The sequence below is a fragment of the Hyla sarda genome, chromosome 10, assembly GCF_029499605.1.
Source record: "Hyla sarda isolate aHylSar1 chromosome 10, aHylSar1.hap1, whole genome shotgun sequence".
NCBI lineage: Eukaryota > Metazoa > Chordata > Amphibia > Anura > Hylidae > Hyla > Hyla sarda.
In genome coordinates, this window is record NC_079198.1 from 123543867 (window position 1) to 123560157 (window position 16291).

The following is a 16291-nucleotide window of genomic DNA, read 5'->3' on the forward strand; positions in this document are numbered from 1 at the left end:
TCAGTTGTTGCATTGCAGTCATTCCCTTTGTATTCTTTTGTTAACAGCTCCATCTAGTGCTAATCTCTGCTTTCTCTCTCCTTGTGTCTCATCACACAGGCTTCCTTCTGTCCAGTTCTTCAGCAGGACTTGGCCAGTGAGGGGCCCGGGCCCCGCGTCTCTGTGACCTGCCTTCCCTTCTGGGCAGAGCCTGGGACCCCCAGCCTGCTGCAATGGGTGGGTTATAACCGCTGGTAAGAGGTGACTGTGTGAGCTGTGCTGTGTCTCCTGCGCCTCTCTGTCTTGTATACTGATCTCTCTCCTGTCTGCTTTGCTGTTCTCTGTGCTATCGGGGTGCCCCCCCTCAGGTAATGAGGAGCACTGGGGTCAGCCCACCCTGGAGATGCTGAAGAGAAGGGACATTCTGGCTATTGTACTCATCGTTCTGCCCTGGACTTTACTCATCACAGTATGGCACCACAGCACTCTGTCCCCGCTGCTCACTGCACACAAGGGTGAGGAGACTCTGTAACCCCCTACAAATGCTATGTCACGTGATCCCGTCATATCCCATAACCACTGACCTCATGCCCATTACCCCTGACCTCTTCATTCTGCATGGCTTCATCAGAACATGACTAGGACCTGTCAGACATGTGGAAAGTCCATACTGGGGTCCATCTCACCAACACTAAGCGCAGATAATAATGACCCAATCTGTGAAATATTATGTCTCATCATAAAAGATCGGATTTCCAGAAATTCTCTTGTTCCTCCACTCCCAAAAGATCTAAACATTCCAGACGTATAGCCTGTATTATACTCCAGAGCTGTACTCACTATTCTGCTGGTGAGGTCACTGTGTACATACATTACATTACTTATCCTGTACTGATCCTGAGTTATATCCTGTATTATACTCCAGAGCTGTACTCACTATTCTGCTGGTGAGGTCACTGTGCACATACATTACATTACTTATCCTGTACTGATCCTGAGTTATATCCTGTATTATACTCCAGAGCTGTACTCACTATTCTGCTGGTTGGGTCACTGTGTACATACATTACATTACTTATCCTGTACTGATCCTGAGTTATATCCTGTATTATACTCCAGAGCTGTACTCACTATTCTGCTGGTGAGGTCACTGTGTACATACATTACATTACTTATCCTGTACTGATCCTGAGTTATATCCTGTATTTACTCCAGAGCTGTACTCACTATTCTGCTGGTGGTGTCACTGTGTACATACATTACATTACTTATCCTGTACTGATCCTGAGTTATATCCTGTATTATACTCCAGAGCTGTACTCACTATTCTGCTGGTGAGGTCACTGTGTACATACATTACATTACTTATCCTGTACTGATCCTGATTTATATCCTGTATTATACTCCAGAGCTGTACTCACTATTCTGCTGGTGAGGTCACTGTGTACATACATTACATTACTTATCCTGTACTGATCCTGAGTTATATCCTGTATTATACTCCAGAGCTGTACTCACTATTCTGCTGGTGAGGTCACTGTGTACATACATTACATTACTTATCCTGTACTGATCCTGAGTTATATCCTGTATTATACTCCAGAGCTGTACTCACTATTCTGCTGGTGAGGTCACTGTGTACATACATTACATTACTTATCCTGTACCGATCCCGAGTTATATCCTGTATTATACTCCAGAGCTGTACTCACTATTCTGCTGGTGAGGTCACTGTGTACATACATTACATTACTTATCCTGTACTGATCCTGAGTTATATCCTGTATTATACTCCAGAGCTGTACTCACTATTCTGCTGGTGGGGTCACTGTGTACATACATTACATTACTTATCCTGTACTGATCCTGAGTTATATCCTGTATTATACTCCAGAGCTGTACTCACTATTCTGCTGGTGAGGTCACTGTGTACATACATTACTTATCCTGTACTGATCCTGAGTTATATCCTGTATTATACTCCAGAGCTGTACTCACTATTCTGCTGGTGAGGTCACTGTGTACATACATTACATTACTTATCCTGTACTGATCCTGAGTTATATCCTGTATTATACTCCAGAGCTGTACTCACTATTCTGCTGGTGAGGTCACTGTGTACATACATTACATTACTTATCCTGTACTGATCCTGAGTTATATCCTGTATTATCCTTCAGAGCTGCACTCACTATTCTGCTGCACTAGCAATGTTTCTCAGCTATCATCTGAACAGAATGCACCTGACATCACGTTACAGAATGCAATGTCTTCTCTGTTCTAATGTCTCTCCATACATTGCACTTCCATTGACCCGATGGTTATATTATACATGAGAAGTCACTTACAGAGCATTAAGGCCAGGTAGGTGCTTAATAATAGGCTTTATACTTGCGGTGCACTTAGCTGTCACATAGCTGATCCGTCTACAGCGTTTATAAAGAGTATTAACCCTTATTGTTAACCTAACCTCTACAGCAGTGTTTTCCAAACAAAGTGCCTCCAGCTGTTGCAAAACTACAACTCCCAGCATGCCCGGACAGCCGAAGGCTGTCCGGGCATGCTGAGAGTTGTAGTTTTGCAACAGCTGGAGGCACTTTGTTTGGAAAATGAAATAGCTGCTCATCACCCAGGTATATTTATATACAGGCCCGTTATGTACAGTGGCCCTTATGGGCAGTAAGGAGCCTTGTGGTCACCACCATACTATAAGCTTTGCATTGCAGGCTTCTTTCTATAGGTAATCATATAGTTAAAGGGGTACTCCGGAAGAAAAAAAAATAATGTTTTTAAATCAACTGGTGCCAGAAAGTGAAACAGATTTGTAAATTACTTCTATTTAAAAATCTTAATCCTTCCAGTACTTATCAGCTGCTGTATGCTCCACAGGTTGTGTAGTTCTTTCCATTCTGACCACAGTGCTCTCTGCTGCCACCTCTGTCCATGTCAGGAACTGTCCAGAGTAGAAGCAAATCCCCATAGCAAACCTCTCCCGTTCCGGACAGGTCCTGACATGGCCAGAGGTGGCATCAGCAGAGAGCACTGTGGTCAGACTGGAAAGAACTACACAACTTCCTCTGGAGCATACAGCAGCAGTTAAGTACTGGAAGGGTTAAACATTTTAAATAGAAGTAATTTAAAAATCTGTGTAGCTTTCTGGCACCAGTTGATTTTAATTCTTTTTTTTTCCCTACGGAGTACTCCTTTAACTCATTGGAACATATGCAGAGGTGTAACTTAAATTTCTGAAACAGATTCCCCTCTTACCATGAACCATTGATGTGGTTGGCGTCCTGTTATTTTGGGCTCCCATTGGACACCAGGGTTTGGGTGTGACTGCTATCTCTGCATCCCCTACAGTTACATCATTTAACATCTTCATTTCCCACCCACTGCTTTCAGTACTTCGCCATCTTTACTTCATCCTCATCATCACCCCCATCATCCGCTTTCTCAATCTGCTTGTGATTTTATGGTTTCTGCAGTCTGTTCCTGTCTGTTCTGTTCTCTTAGGATATAAAAAGCTGTAGGGTCATTGGTCTCCAAACTGTGGCCCTCCAGATGGTGCAGAACTACAAATCCCAGCATGCTTTGGAGACCACTGCTGTAGGTTATGTCCTTGTCCTTTTTCCCCCTTAGTTCTGGGGTAGTTTCCCCTTACAATTAAATTGCTTCCAGGACCCCTATAGGGGACCAGATCCTGGGTATGACTGTTATCTCTACACCCCTTGTAGGACCCCCATCAGGGACCAGATTATATGTGTGTCTTATCTCTACACCCCCTGTAGGACCCCCATCAGGGACCAGATCCTGGGTACGACTATTATATCTACACCCCCTGTAGGGTCCCCATCAGATACCAGATCCTGGGTGCCACTGTTATCTCTACATCCCCTGTAGGACCCCCATCAGGGACCAGATCCTGGGTGTGACTTATCTCTGCACCCCCTATAGGACCCCCATCAGGGACCAGATCCTGGGTGCCACTTACCTCTACATACCCTGTAGGACCTCCATCAGGGACCAGATCTGGGTGTGACTTATCTCTGCACCCCCTATAGGACCCCCATCAGGGACCAGATCCTGGGTGCCACTTACCTCTACATACCCTGTAGGACCTCCATCAGGGACCAGATCCTGGGTGTGACTGTTCTCTGCAACCCAAGTAGGACCCCCATCAGGGACCAGATCCTTCGTGTGACTGTTATCTCAGCACCTCCTGTAGGACCTCTATCAGGGACCAGATCCTGCGTGCGACTGTTATCTCTGCACCCCCTGTAGGACCCCCATCAGAGACCAGCTTCTATGTGGGACTTAAATTTACACCCCTTGTAGGGCACCCATCAGAGACCGGGTTCTGGGTACGACTGTTATCTCTGCACCCCCTGTAGGACCCCCATCAGGGACCAGATCCTAGGTGCAACTGTTATATCTACACCCCCTGTAGGACCCCCATCAGAGACCAGCTTCTATGTGGGACTTAAATTTACACCCCCTGTAGGGCACCCATCAGGTACCGGATCCTGGGTGCGAATGTTATCTCTGCACCCCCTGTAGGGCACCCATCAGGGACCAGATACTTGGTGCGACTGTCATCTCTGCACCCCATGTAGGACCCCCATCAGGGACCAGATACTTGGTGTGACTGTCATCTCTGCACCCCATGTAGGACCCCCATCAGGGACCAGATACTTGGTGTGACTGTCATCTCTGCACCCCATGTAGGACCCCCATCAGGGACCAGATACTTGGTGTGACTGTCATCTCTGCACCCCATGTAGGACCCCCATCAGGGACCAGATACTCGGTGCGACTGTCATCTCTGCACCCCATGTAGGACCCCCATCAGGGACCAGATACTTGGTGCGACTGTCATCTCTACACCCCATGTAGGACCCCCATCAGGGACCAGATACTCGGTGCGACTGTCATCTCTACACCCCATGTAGGACCCCCATCAGGGACCAGATACTTGGTGCGACTGTCATCTCTGCACCCCATGTAGGACCCCCATCAGGGACCAGATACTTGGTGCGACTGTCATCTCTGCACCCCCTGTAGGACCCCATCAGGGACCAGATACTTGGTGCGACTGTCATCTCTGCACCCCATGTAGGACCCCATCAGGGACCAGATACTTGGTGCGACTGTTATCTCTGCACCTGCAGTAGACTGCCATTGACTGTACAATGGTTGCCCCATGACAGGGACCCATGCTATCCCATGGTAATTGGTAAAGTCCAACTCAACCAAACTTAACAGACAGGACCCTCCTAAAAATGTACAATACCACCCATTTTCTTTTGCCCAGTTTCCCTTGAGATGACATTGTTTTATGTCTTTGCAGAGGACGGGAGCGATGGCCGCAGAGATGCAAATCCAGGCTCCGAATTCAGGGAGTATTGTTCCTCCGAAAGAGATATTGTAGAAGTCGTACGGACTGAGTATGTGTACACCCGTCCGCCTCCTTGGATGGGCAACCTACCCACCATCCACGTCATCACCCCCACCTACAGCAGACCGGTCCAGAAGGCCGAACTGACCCGTCTGTCCAACACCTTACTGCATGTGCCCAACCTGCACTGGATCCTGGTGGAGGACTCTCAGCGGCGCACCCCTCTGGTCACCCGGCTGCTGCAGGAATCTGGTCTCAACTACACCCATCTGAACGTGGAGACACCCCGGAATTACAAACTAAGGGGGGACACCCGGGACCCACGTATACCCCGAGGCACTATGCAGAGAAACCTCGCCCTGCGCTGGCTTAGAGAGACTTTTAACAAGAACAACAGTTTGCCCGGAGTGGTGTATTTCGCAGACGATGATAACACGTACAGCCTGGACCTGTTTGAGGAGGTGAGTGAGGAAATTGTCTCTATAAAACAGTGTTTTCCAATCGGGATGCCTCCAGCTGTTGCAAAACTACAACTCCCAGCATGCCTGGACAGCCGAAGGCTGTCCGGGCATGCTGGGAGTTGTAGTTTTGCAACAGCTGGTGGCATCTTGGAAAACACTGTGCTATAAGAAAGATAACTATCCCACTAGTGCTACCCATAGGAGTAGCTATAAGAAGCCTTGGAACATGACTAGGGATATTAGCCAACATGCACACCGCTTTCCAATCAGGATGCCACCAGCTGTTGCAAAACTACAACTCTCAGCATGCCCGGACAGCCTCCGGCTGTCCAGGCATTCTGGGAGTTGTAGTTTTGCAACAGCTGGTGGCCCCCCCAATTGGAAAACACTGCTCTAAAAGAAAAAATGATCCCACTAGTGCTACCCATAGGAGTAGCTATAAGAAGCCTTGGAACATGACTAGGGATATTAGCCAACATGCACACAGCTTTCCAATCAGGATGCCACCAGCTGTTGCAAAACTACAACTCCCAGCATGCCTGGACAGCCGAAGGCTGTCCGGGCATGCTGGGAGTTGTAGTTTTGCAACAGCTGGTAGCATCCCATTTGGAAAACACTGCTCTAAAAGAAAGAAAACTATCCCCCTAGTGCTACCCATAGGAGTAGCTATAAGAAGCCTTGGAACATGACTAGGGATATTAGCCAACATGCACACCGCTTTCCAATCAGGATGCCACCAGCTGTTGCAAAACTACAACTCTCAGCATGCCCGGACAGCCTCCGGCTGTCCAGGCATTCTGGGAGTTGTAGTTTTGCAACAGCTGGTGGCCCCCCCAATTGGAAAACACTGCTCTAAAAGAAAAAATTATCCCACTATTGCTACCCATAGGAGTAGCTATAAGAAGCCTTGGAACATGACTAGGGATATTAGCCAACATGCACACAGCTTTCCAATCAGGATGCCACCAGCTGTTGCAAAACTACAACTCCCAGCATGCCTGGACAGCCGAAGGCTGTCCGGGCATGCTGGGAGTTGTAGTTTTGCAACAGCTGGTGGCATCCCGATTGGAAAACACTGCGCTATAAGAAAGATAACTATCCCTCTAGTGCTACCCATAGGAGTAGCTATAAGAAGCCTTGGAACATGACTAGGGATATTAGCCAACATGCACACAGCTTTCCAATCGGGATGCCACCAGCTGTTGCAAAACAACAACTCCCAGCATGCCCGGACAGCCTTCGGCTGTCCAGGCATGCTGGGAGTTGTAGTTTTGCAACAGCTGGTGGCATCCCGTTTGGAAAACACTGCGCTATAAGAAAGATAACTCTCCCACTAGTGCTACCAATAGGAGTAGCTATAAGAAGCCTTGGAACATGACTAGGGATATTAGCCAACATGCACACAGCTGTTTCAGGGTACTCGCCCCTTTTCATTTTTTTCTGCTGGCCTTATAAGATGCCTTGCTGAGGCTTTAAAGGGTACAGGGTCTCTTAAGGTGACCAGTTTTCCTCCAGAAACCCCCCAAATAAATTTAAAAACCTGTCCATGAGGAGCAGGCAACTGATACTGGTTGAGATTCCTGTAGTTTGCAGCCATTACTATAATTCTGTACTCTGCATGCACTGACTTCTTTGTGACAGCTTGGCTTGTGCCGATATACCCCCGTGTAATAGGGCCAGCGGTCAGTCGATTAAAGGGGTACTCGGGAGGGAAGCATAAATGTTTTTTAAAATCAACTGGTGGCAGAAAGTTACTTCCAGTACTTAACAGCTGCTGTTTGCTCAAGAGGAAGTTGTGTAGTTCTTTCCAGTCTGACTACAGGGCTCTCTGCTGACACCTCTGTCTGTGTCAGGAACTGTCCGGAATAGGAGCAAATCCCCCAAAGCAAACTTTTCCCGCTTTGGACAGTTCCTGACACGGACAGTGGAGGCAAAAGAGAGCCCTGTGGTCAGACAGGAAAGAACTACACAACTTCTTGTGGAGCATTAGTACTGGAGTGGAGATGATAAGTACTGGAAGGATTAAAGGGGTACTCTGGTGGAAAACTTTTTTATTTTTATTTATTTATTTTTTTTATCAACTGGTGCCAGAAAGATAAACAGATTTGTAAATTACTTCTATTAAAAAATCTTAATCCTTCCAGTACATTTTAGCAGCTGTATGCTACAGAGGAAATTATTTTCTTTTATATGCTGACACCTAATGTCCATATCAGGAACTGTCCAGAGCACGAGAAAATCCTCATAGCAAACCTATGATGCTCTGACACGGACAGAGGTGTCAGCAGAGAGCACTGTGGACAAGACAAAAAAAGAAATTCAAAAAGTAAAGAATTTTCTCTGTAGCATACAGCTGCTAATAAGTACTGGAAGGACAAAGATGTTTTCATTAGAAGTAATTTACAAATCTGTTTAACTTTCTGGCACCAGTTCATTTAAAAAAAAATTAAAAAAAATTCTATAAAAAAAACACAATGTTTTCCACCGGAGTACCCCTTTAAGATTTTTACATAATAGTAATTTACAAATCTGTATAAGGCTGCAGTCACATTACGTTTGGTTGCTATGGCTGCCGGATCCGGCTGGGAAATTTCAAAACCGGGAGCTCCCGTATCCCAGCTGGACCGGAGCCGAAACCCATTCACTTTTATGAGCCGACTGGAGTCAGATAGTGGCTCATTTTTGACCCGTATCCGGTTTTGGGACAGGACCTAAAATTGTAGCTCTTGGGGACTGAGCTCTTGGGAACTTTTAGTGTAGAAGAAATGTTTTTGTCCCCTTCTCCAGATTTGCACCTCTACACAATCCTGTGTTGGAGCTTTACAGGCAGTTCTTTCCCCCTCCTGGTTTGGTTTTTGCCCTGATAGGCATTGTCAGCTGTGAGACCTTATATAGACAGGGCTGTGTCATTAATACATATCATTATCATCCCATCTCATTATGGGGTGATGAATGCTGAATGATGGGGGAAAACTTGAGAGTTTTTCTTTACTTTGGCACAAAACCGCAACATAACCAAAGGGTGTGAAAACTTTGCGAATGCACTGTATGTTACAGCAGGGATAGGGAAGACATAATGAAACCTTTATACTGTATATGTTACAGTGAGGAGACATGATAGAGGCCTGTACATGCGTTAAACAGAAGGGAAGGGGGGTATGGAAACTTTTACATTAGTTACAGAAGGGAATAAACTAAACACAAGAACACAGGGGCACAATTTGAGTTTATAAAGGGGGGGGGGGGGGGAATGTGAGCAACTATCTTACTGAGAGTAGTAGATGCCTGGAGCAGTCTTCAGGCAGGTGTGGTTGGTATATGCCTACAAAGTGATATTACACCTGCCTGTGATAAACAAACATATATAAAAATAAAATACTAAGATAAAAAGAAATAATAAGTGCAGACTAGATGGACCCGGGGCTGTTTTTCTGCCATCAATCTTTTATTTCTTTGGCTCTATAAATGTAAAATTCTTACCCTGTGCTGTAAGTAAATGTATATGGGGGGTTCAAAGTTTTCTCCCTTAAATAGTCAGTGTCAGATTCAAAAACAACATCTTGTACATCTTGGCAAAAAAATTAACCTTTCCAATATACTGCATAAAAAAATGTTATATCCTTTTTATATAAATCATGGCTTATAATAAAGACCACTAGGGGTCCCCATACCATACCATACAAAACATAATCCTGTCCGGTTGCAGCACAGGCTGGGACAAAGTCCAGGAAGTGAGGGCGGGACTAGCACTCCTCTGTGCTCACTCCTGTCCTATCAGACTGCAGCATGAAAACAGAGAGGAAGGGGTTACAGATCAGCCTGCAGTGACTGGACGAAGAGACCCAGCACAGCAGACTCAGGGAGGAAGTGAATGCATGGTGAGGGCGGGCTCAATGCTTGCCTCGGACACGCTCCTTTCTGAGCAGTGGATGTCAGAATGAGTAAGCAGCAGAACAGAGGGATTTGGGAGCCAAATGCAGAAGTTAGACACATAAAAAAAAGACATGTAAAGCATCTGCATGACCCAGTAACATATAGAAGCATTATGTATATAAAATGTATATAAAAATTGGATTTACACAGCTCATAATGGGTCTGTGAGGGGGGAGGCACATGCTGCAGCCGTTGGGGGGGGTGGGGTGGGGTGTCAGGAACACTTTTGTAGGGCTTTGTATTCACATCCAGTGAGTTACGTGGGAGAAAACACAGAATAACGTAACTGTCAGCGGCGCGTTGTGTGATCGACAAGCCTCATACACAATTACTGTAATTACCGTCAGATCCGCCGCCGCCCGGCTGACACGTACAGTGCGGAGCTTGTTTGGAGGAACATTGTACTAGTGCCGCTCTGTTCTATCCGCAGTTCCCTTCTATACTGCTGCTCTGCTTTTTAGTTTCATCTTATAAAGCGAAATCATTCTGTAATGCGAAATTGTGCAAATTATCAATACACATTGGCCCTTATTTACTAAGAGTGTTGTGTAGGTTTCTTTGTGGGTTTTTATTCCCTACAATTTATTATTCCCTACAATTTCCACGGTATTTACTAAGGTTTCCCTACATTTTGCTTTTTTTACACACGCTCTGATCTGTCAGGTTTTTCCTCAGCTCAAATCCACCACATTTTATGTGAAAACCTTAGTAAATATGTTGGGTTTTTGTGAAAATGTCGGGAACACGCCCCTTTTCGGAGACCACTCCCCTTTTCCTTGCGACCACGCCCCTTTTCCGGGTTTTCTTAGCAAAATGGAGAGTTAGTCAGGGTTTTTCAATTCTGGCGCAAAATCTGGCACAGACAGAATTTCTGGCGCAATACGACAGAATCTGGCGCACAACCCGACAAAACAATAGTAAATCAGGGCCAAAGTGTTTTTGTGCATTGAATTGTGCAAAAATTATTATTTTTTGCAAACGTCGGGTGAATGTAACATACACGCTGCAACATAACCAGATTCACTTCCATTAACCGCAGTATCATCCCCATAAAGCCCGAGACCCTAGGTGTCCAACAAGCAGCCCTCCAGCTGTTGCAAAACTACAATTCCTGGCATGTGCAGACAGCCATGCTGGGAGTTATAGTTTTGCAACAGCTGTAGGGCCACAGTTCGGAAACCTAGGCCCTAGACCAGTGTTTCCCAACCATGGTGTCTCCAGCTGTTGCAAAACTACAGCTCCCAGCATGCCCAGACAGCCTACGGCTGTCTGGGCATGCTGGGAGCTGTAGTTTTGCAACAGCTGGAGGCAGCTTGGTTGGGAAAAAAACTACCTTAGACTTACCCACAGAGCATCTTCCTTGCTTCCAGGCATGTTGGGACCACAGGTTGGACACCTAAGCCCTAGACTAACCCACAGAGCAACTGTCTTGCTGTCCAAGCATGCTGGGAATTGTAGTTCTGCAACAGCTGGAGGACAACATGTTGGACACCTAGGCCCTAAGACCAGTGTTTCCCAAAAAGTGTGGCTTTAGCTGCTGCAAAATTACAACTTCAAGGATGCCCGGACAGCTAAAAGGAGTTGTATTTTTGCAACAGCTGCAGGCACACTGGCTGGGAAACACGGCCCTAGACAAACTCACTGAGCATCTTCCTGGCTGTCCGAGCATGCTGGGAGTTGTAGTTATGCAACAGCTGCAGGGCCACAGGTTGGAAACCTAGGCCCTAGACCAGTTTTTTCAACCAGTGTGACTCCAGCTGTTGCAAAACTACAACTCCCAGCATGCCCAGACAGCCAAAGGGAGTTGTAATTTTGCAACAGCTGGAGGCACACTGGTTGGAAAACACTGCTCTAGGCAAACCGTCTGGAGGGTGTAGTTTTGCAACAGCTAGAGGGCCACAGGTTGGACACCTAGGACCTAGATCAGTGTTTCCCAACCAGGGTGCCTCCAGATGTTGCAAAACTACAACTCCCAGCATGGCCTGGACAGCCTTTGGCATGCTGGGAGTTGTAGTTTTGCAAAACCTGGAGGCACCCTGGTTGGGAAAGACTGACCTAGATCAATGTTTCCTAACCAGTGTGCCTCCAGCTGTTGCAAATCTACAACTCCCAGCATGCCCGGACAGCCAAAGAGAATTGTAGTTTTGTAACAGCTGGAGGCACACTGGTTGGGAAACACTGCTGTAAACTAACCCACTAAGCGCCTTCCAGGCATGCTGAGAGTTGTAGTTGTGCAACAGCTGGAGGGCCGCTGGTTGTCCGCCTAGGCCCTAGACTTACCTACAGAGCATTTATCTGGCTGTCTGGACATACTGGGAGTTGTAGTTTTTCAACAGCTGGAGGCACCCTGGTTTTCACTGAAAGATTAAAAAGTAGTAAAGGATCTGAGTATTTGAAAAAGTTGTAGAAGTTAAAAAAAAAGTTTTTCTTTAGTTTATTTTTTATTAGACGTGTCCCGGTATGCGGATCAACAAAGCAAACTGGGAATACTGGGAATGCAGCTCAGGATTTTAAATTGTGAAGGATAAAATGGCGTTTTTGTCCCTAGATGCGGAATACCAGGAAGGTGTCGGTATGGCCGGTGGCGTTCGTTGGGGGACTGCGCTATGAATCGCCCAAAGTCAACACCGCCGGGAAAGTGTACGGATGGAAGACAGTGTTCGACCCGCACAGACCGTTCGCAATAGACATGGCGGGCTTTGCCGTCAACCTGCGCCTCATACTGCAGCGACCGCAGGCGTATTTTAAGCTACGAGGAGTGAAAGGTGGTTACCAGGAGAGCAGCTTACTGAGAGAGCTGGTCACCCTCAACGACCTGGAGCCCAAAGCCGACAATTGCACTAAGGTAAGAGGATCAGGGTCGCGCAAGAGGTATTTCTGGAGGACATTCTGCAAACAGTGGACACCCGCAGAACATCCCGGCACTAGGACCGATTGGAAATGCACCATCCTAATAGACGGCAATGCATGTTCAAGAGGATTCCTCAAAGAAAAAAAACAGACATGTCAGTTCTTTCTGTGGAAGCCGGAATTGGGATTTCCACGGCAGAAGTTTCCGGCAGGGAAATTCCGCCATGTTCCCAGTGCAGCAGAATCCTATTGAAAACACTAGGACTCTGATGCAACAGAATTTCCGAGCTGAATTTGTCTGCCAGATTCTGCTCAAAAATTCCACTGTGTAAACATTGAAATTCCATACAGAGTTTCTGCACCAGAAGAGTCCATTTGCGCTGTGCACACAGCAGAATTTCCGTGCCGGAAACATCTGACGTGGAAATTCAAGTTCTGGTGTCCACAGAATGAATGAACAGGTCTGCCCTTTCTGCGGACTCCGCAAGGAATGCATTGCTGTCTGAGACGGCGCATTCCAGAGCGGTCCTAGCGCCGACATGTCATGCCGGCGCCCGCAGAATGTCCGCACAGAGATTTTCCGTGCAGACATTCTGATGCGTGAACATGGCCTTTAGGTTGCATTTGGACTCTACCCTCATGGACAATCATTGCGGTGGTTCCCAATGTTAAATTATTAAATGTTATATATAGTTAAGGGGTACTCTGATGGAAAACATTTTTTTTTTTTTTTTTAACTCAACTGGTGCCAGAAAGTTAAACAGATTTGTAAATTTACTTCTGTTAAAAAAATCTTTACCCTTCCAGTACTTTTTAGCAGCTGTATGCTACAGAGGAAATTCTTTTCTTTTTGAATTTCTTTTTTGTCTTGTCCACAGTGCTCTCTGCTGCGACACCTGATGCCCGTATCAGGAGCTGTCCAGAGCAGGAGAAAATCCCCATAGCAAACCTATGCTGCTCTGGACAGTTCCTGAGACGGACAGAGATGTCAGCAGAGAGCACTGTAGACAAGACAAGAAAAAAAAAAAAAAATTCAAAAAGAAAAGAATTTCCTCTGTAGCATACAGCTTCTAAAAAGTACTGGAAGAGTAAATATTTTTTTAAATAGAAGTTATTTACAAATCTGTTTAACTTTCTAGCACCAGTTGATTTAAAATAAATAAATAAATGTTTTCCATCGTAGTACCCCTTTAAATATCCTTCATTTGCCGACTTGTGTCAGACTGTTCTGCCATAGAATTGTTCTACATTGTAAAGAAGTTAGATCTAAATACTGCAGAGAAGAACATTGTAGTAAAGAGCCTGCAGAACAGAGATAACGATCCACAGCATGATCCTTGTGTTGCATATTTGCGTTATTGACTTCAATGGTAAAAATATGAAAGGGGGTTATCCAGGAAAAAACTTATATATATATATATATATAAATATATATATATATATATATATATATCAACTGGCTCCAGAAAGTCAAACAGATTTGTAAATGACTTCTATTAGAAAATCTTAATCCTTTCAGTACTTATGAGTTTCTGAAGTTGAGTTGTTCTTTTCTGTCTAAGTGCTCTCTGATGACACGTGTCTCGGGAACCGCCCAGTTTAGAAGCGGTTTGCTATGGGGATTTGCTTCTAAACTGGGCGGTTCCCGAGACACGTGTCATCAGAGAGCACTTAGACAGAAAAGAACAACTCAACTTCAGAAGCTCATAAGTACTGAAAGGATTACGATTTTTTTTAATAGAAGTAATTTACAAATCTGTTTAACTTTCTGGAGCCAGTTGAGAGAGATTATATATATATATATATATATATATATATATATATATATATATATATATATAAAGTTTTTTCCTGGATAACCCCTTTAATCTTCAATGAAATCTGCAGAATTATGGTGGATTTCCAGTGAACACTGCTGTCAAGGAACTCAAAATTACCTTAATTTTAATCCTTTCCACAAAACTACAACATCCACAGAGTAAAATCTGTATTTATTGTGTATCAGGTGCCAGTGTTTCCCAACCAGTGTGCCTCCAGCTGTTGCAAAACTACAACTCCGGGCATGCTGGGAGTTGTAGTTTTGCAACAGCTGGAGGCACCCTGGTTGGGATAAACCGATCTGTGCCAAGCAGCATGTCTGCTTCAAGACAGCAATGCCCATCGGAACGTTCCTTTATAGGAATCGAAACACTCCTTTATATGGTGCACCTGATTCCCGGTGAGATCCCTGTACTGTATACAATGTGTGTATGTTTCCAGATCCTGGTCTGGCACACCCGGACAGAGAAGCCCGTGCTGGTGAACGAGGGGAAGAAAGGCTTCACAGACCCCAACGTAGAAATCTGAGGACACGTACACAGGTGAGGAAACAAATAAGGGTCTGTGTACATTGTATTGTCCATTGTGCGTATGCGTTTGAAATGCATTACTTAACATATCCATATATCACTGGTATACACTTTAAGGTTATTTACATTTTATTTTAGATTTTATTATGCGAGATATTTTGATATTTCAATATTAGTTTTTTTTTTTTTTTTAAACACATTACTTTCCCCCCTTTCCCCCCCATCTAGGGGCACATTTATAGGTCATCAGTATACGGCTTACATAGATCAATGTAATGCTATTGCATTTCACTGATCTATGTTCTCTGCGTTTGACTGCAAATCGCTGAGCCAGGAAAGACAGAGGACTAGGTTAGGCCCTGGGGTTTCCTCAGCATCCCATCGGCACCCTGCGGTTACATAGCGGGGGAACCGATGGGACACCTAGACAGTAGGGATTACTTGCATTTCATGTCTTAAAGAGGCACTGTCATTGTTAAAAACTTTTTATATATTGCAGGACTCTGACATTTCACAATATATACCTGTTAAAAAAAAAAAAAAATTTCACCTGAAATTCAAGCTCAAAATAGCCGCTACTAGGGGTCGCCTGTCTTTTAGCCAGACAGACTAGTCTAGATTTTACAGCATACTGAATACCGGCCATAAAGCATACCGGTATCCAGTATAGGAGATTTCTATTGTGTATGCAAAACTACAGATAAAGGATGTGTGGACATGCTGGGAGCTGTAGTTTTACAACAGCTGGAGGCAACACTGCTCTAACACAGTTATTTACAAACATTGCAGCTTCAGTTGTTACTAAACTACAACTCCCAGCATGCTGAAATAGTCAAAGCTTTCTCAGACTCCTGAATGACAAAGAAGTTGATCAGACATTCAGGAGTCTGTGAAAGATGAATGACACACATAGTGACAGCTATGCTGATTAGCATCCAGCTTTACTAGGAGAAGATAAAACAGATAGAACATGTATTCATAAAAATGCTTTTATCTAAAGAATCCTTGCACTAATTTTATAAAGATCTATTCTTATATTTATACATTTTATCCTGTTATGAATTCACCATAATGTCTTCTGATTACTGCAGGCAAGCTCCAAGCATCTTCCTCTGACACATGACACAGCATAAAACCAGAGAGGAAAGGGTTACAGAGTAGAGAGTACTGATTGGCTGACTGCACAGGCTTGCTCCTGTGAGGGAGACAGACTGACACGCCCCCTCCAGCCTGCACAATGAAAAAGTAACTCACCAGCAGATAAATGCTTATATCTCTGGATATATTGGTCAGAGACATATAAAAATTATATGCACATGATCAGG

At 45.0% G+C, this 16291-nt stretch overlaps 2 protein-coding genes across 5 annotated transcripts in view; one reads left to right on the top strand and one right to left on the bottom strand.

Annotated features, from left to right (window-relative positions):
• Positions 1 to 16291, top strand: part of B3GAT1 (beta-1,3-glucuronyltransferase 1) — a 69199-nt gene that overhangs the window by 49930 nt on the left and 2978 nt on the right. Inside the window, exons 2-6 of one of the 3 annotated variants that reach the window (XM_056543933.1) lie at positions 100 to 233; positions 348 to 494; positions 5327 to 5835; positions 12317 to 12613; positions 14878 to 14978. In XM_056543933.1, the coding sequence (XP_056399908.1) occupies positions 383 to 494; positions 5327 to 5835; positions 12317 to 12613; positions 14878 to 14964 (1005 nt within the window). In that variant the 5' untranslated portion in view covers positions 100 to 233; positions 348 to 382 and the 3' untranslated portion in view covers positions 14965 to 14978. The remainder of the gene's footprint in view (positions 1 to 99; positions 234 to 347; positions 495 to 5326; positions 5836 to 12316; positions 12614 to 14877; positions 14979 to 16291) is intronic. The other 2 variants (XM_056543932.1, XM_056543934.1) reach the window with 2 other exon arrangements.
• Positions 1 to 16291, bottom strand: part of GLB1L2 (galactosidase beta 1 like 2) — a 95368-nt gene that overhangs the window by 23671 nt on the left and 55406 nt on the right. The window contains exons 20-21 of one of the 2 annotated variants that reach the window (XR_008848458.1): positions 12049 to 12125; positions 10110 to 10254 (exon numbers count right to left, since the gene is read on the bottom strand). The exons of the other annotated variant lie outside the window; for it this stretch is intronic. The gene's annotated coding sequence lies outside the window, so the exon portion shown is untranslated. The remainder of the gene's footprint in view (positions 1 to 10109; positions 10255 to 12048; positions 12126 to 16291) is intronic. 2 annotated transcript variants of the gene reach the window in all.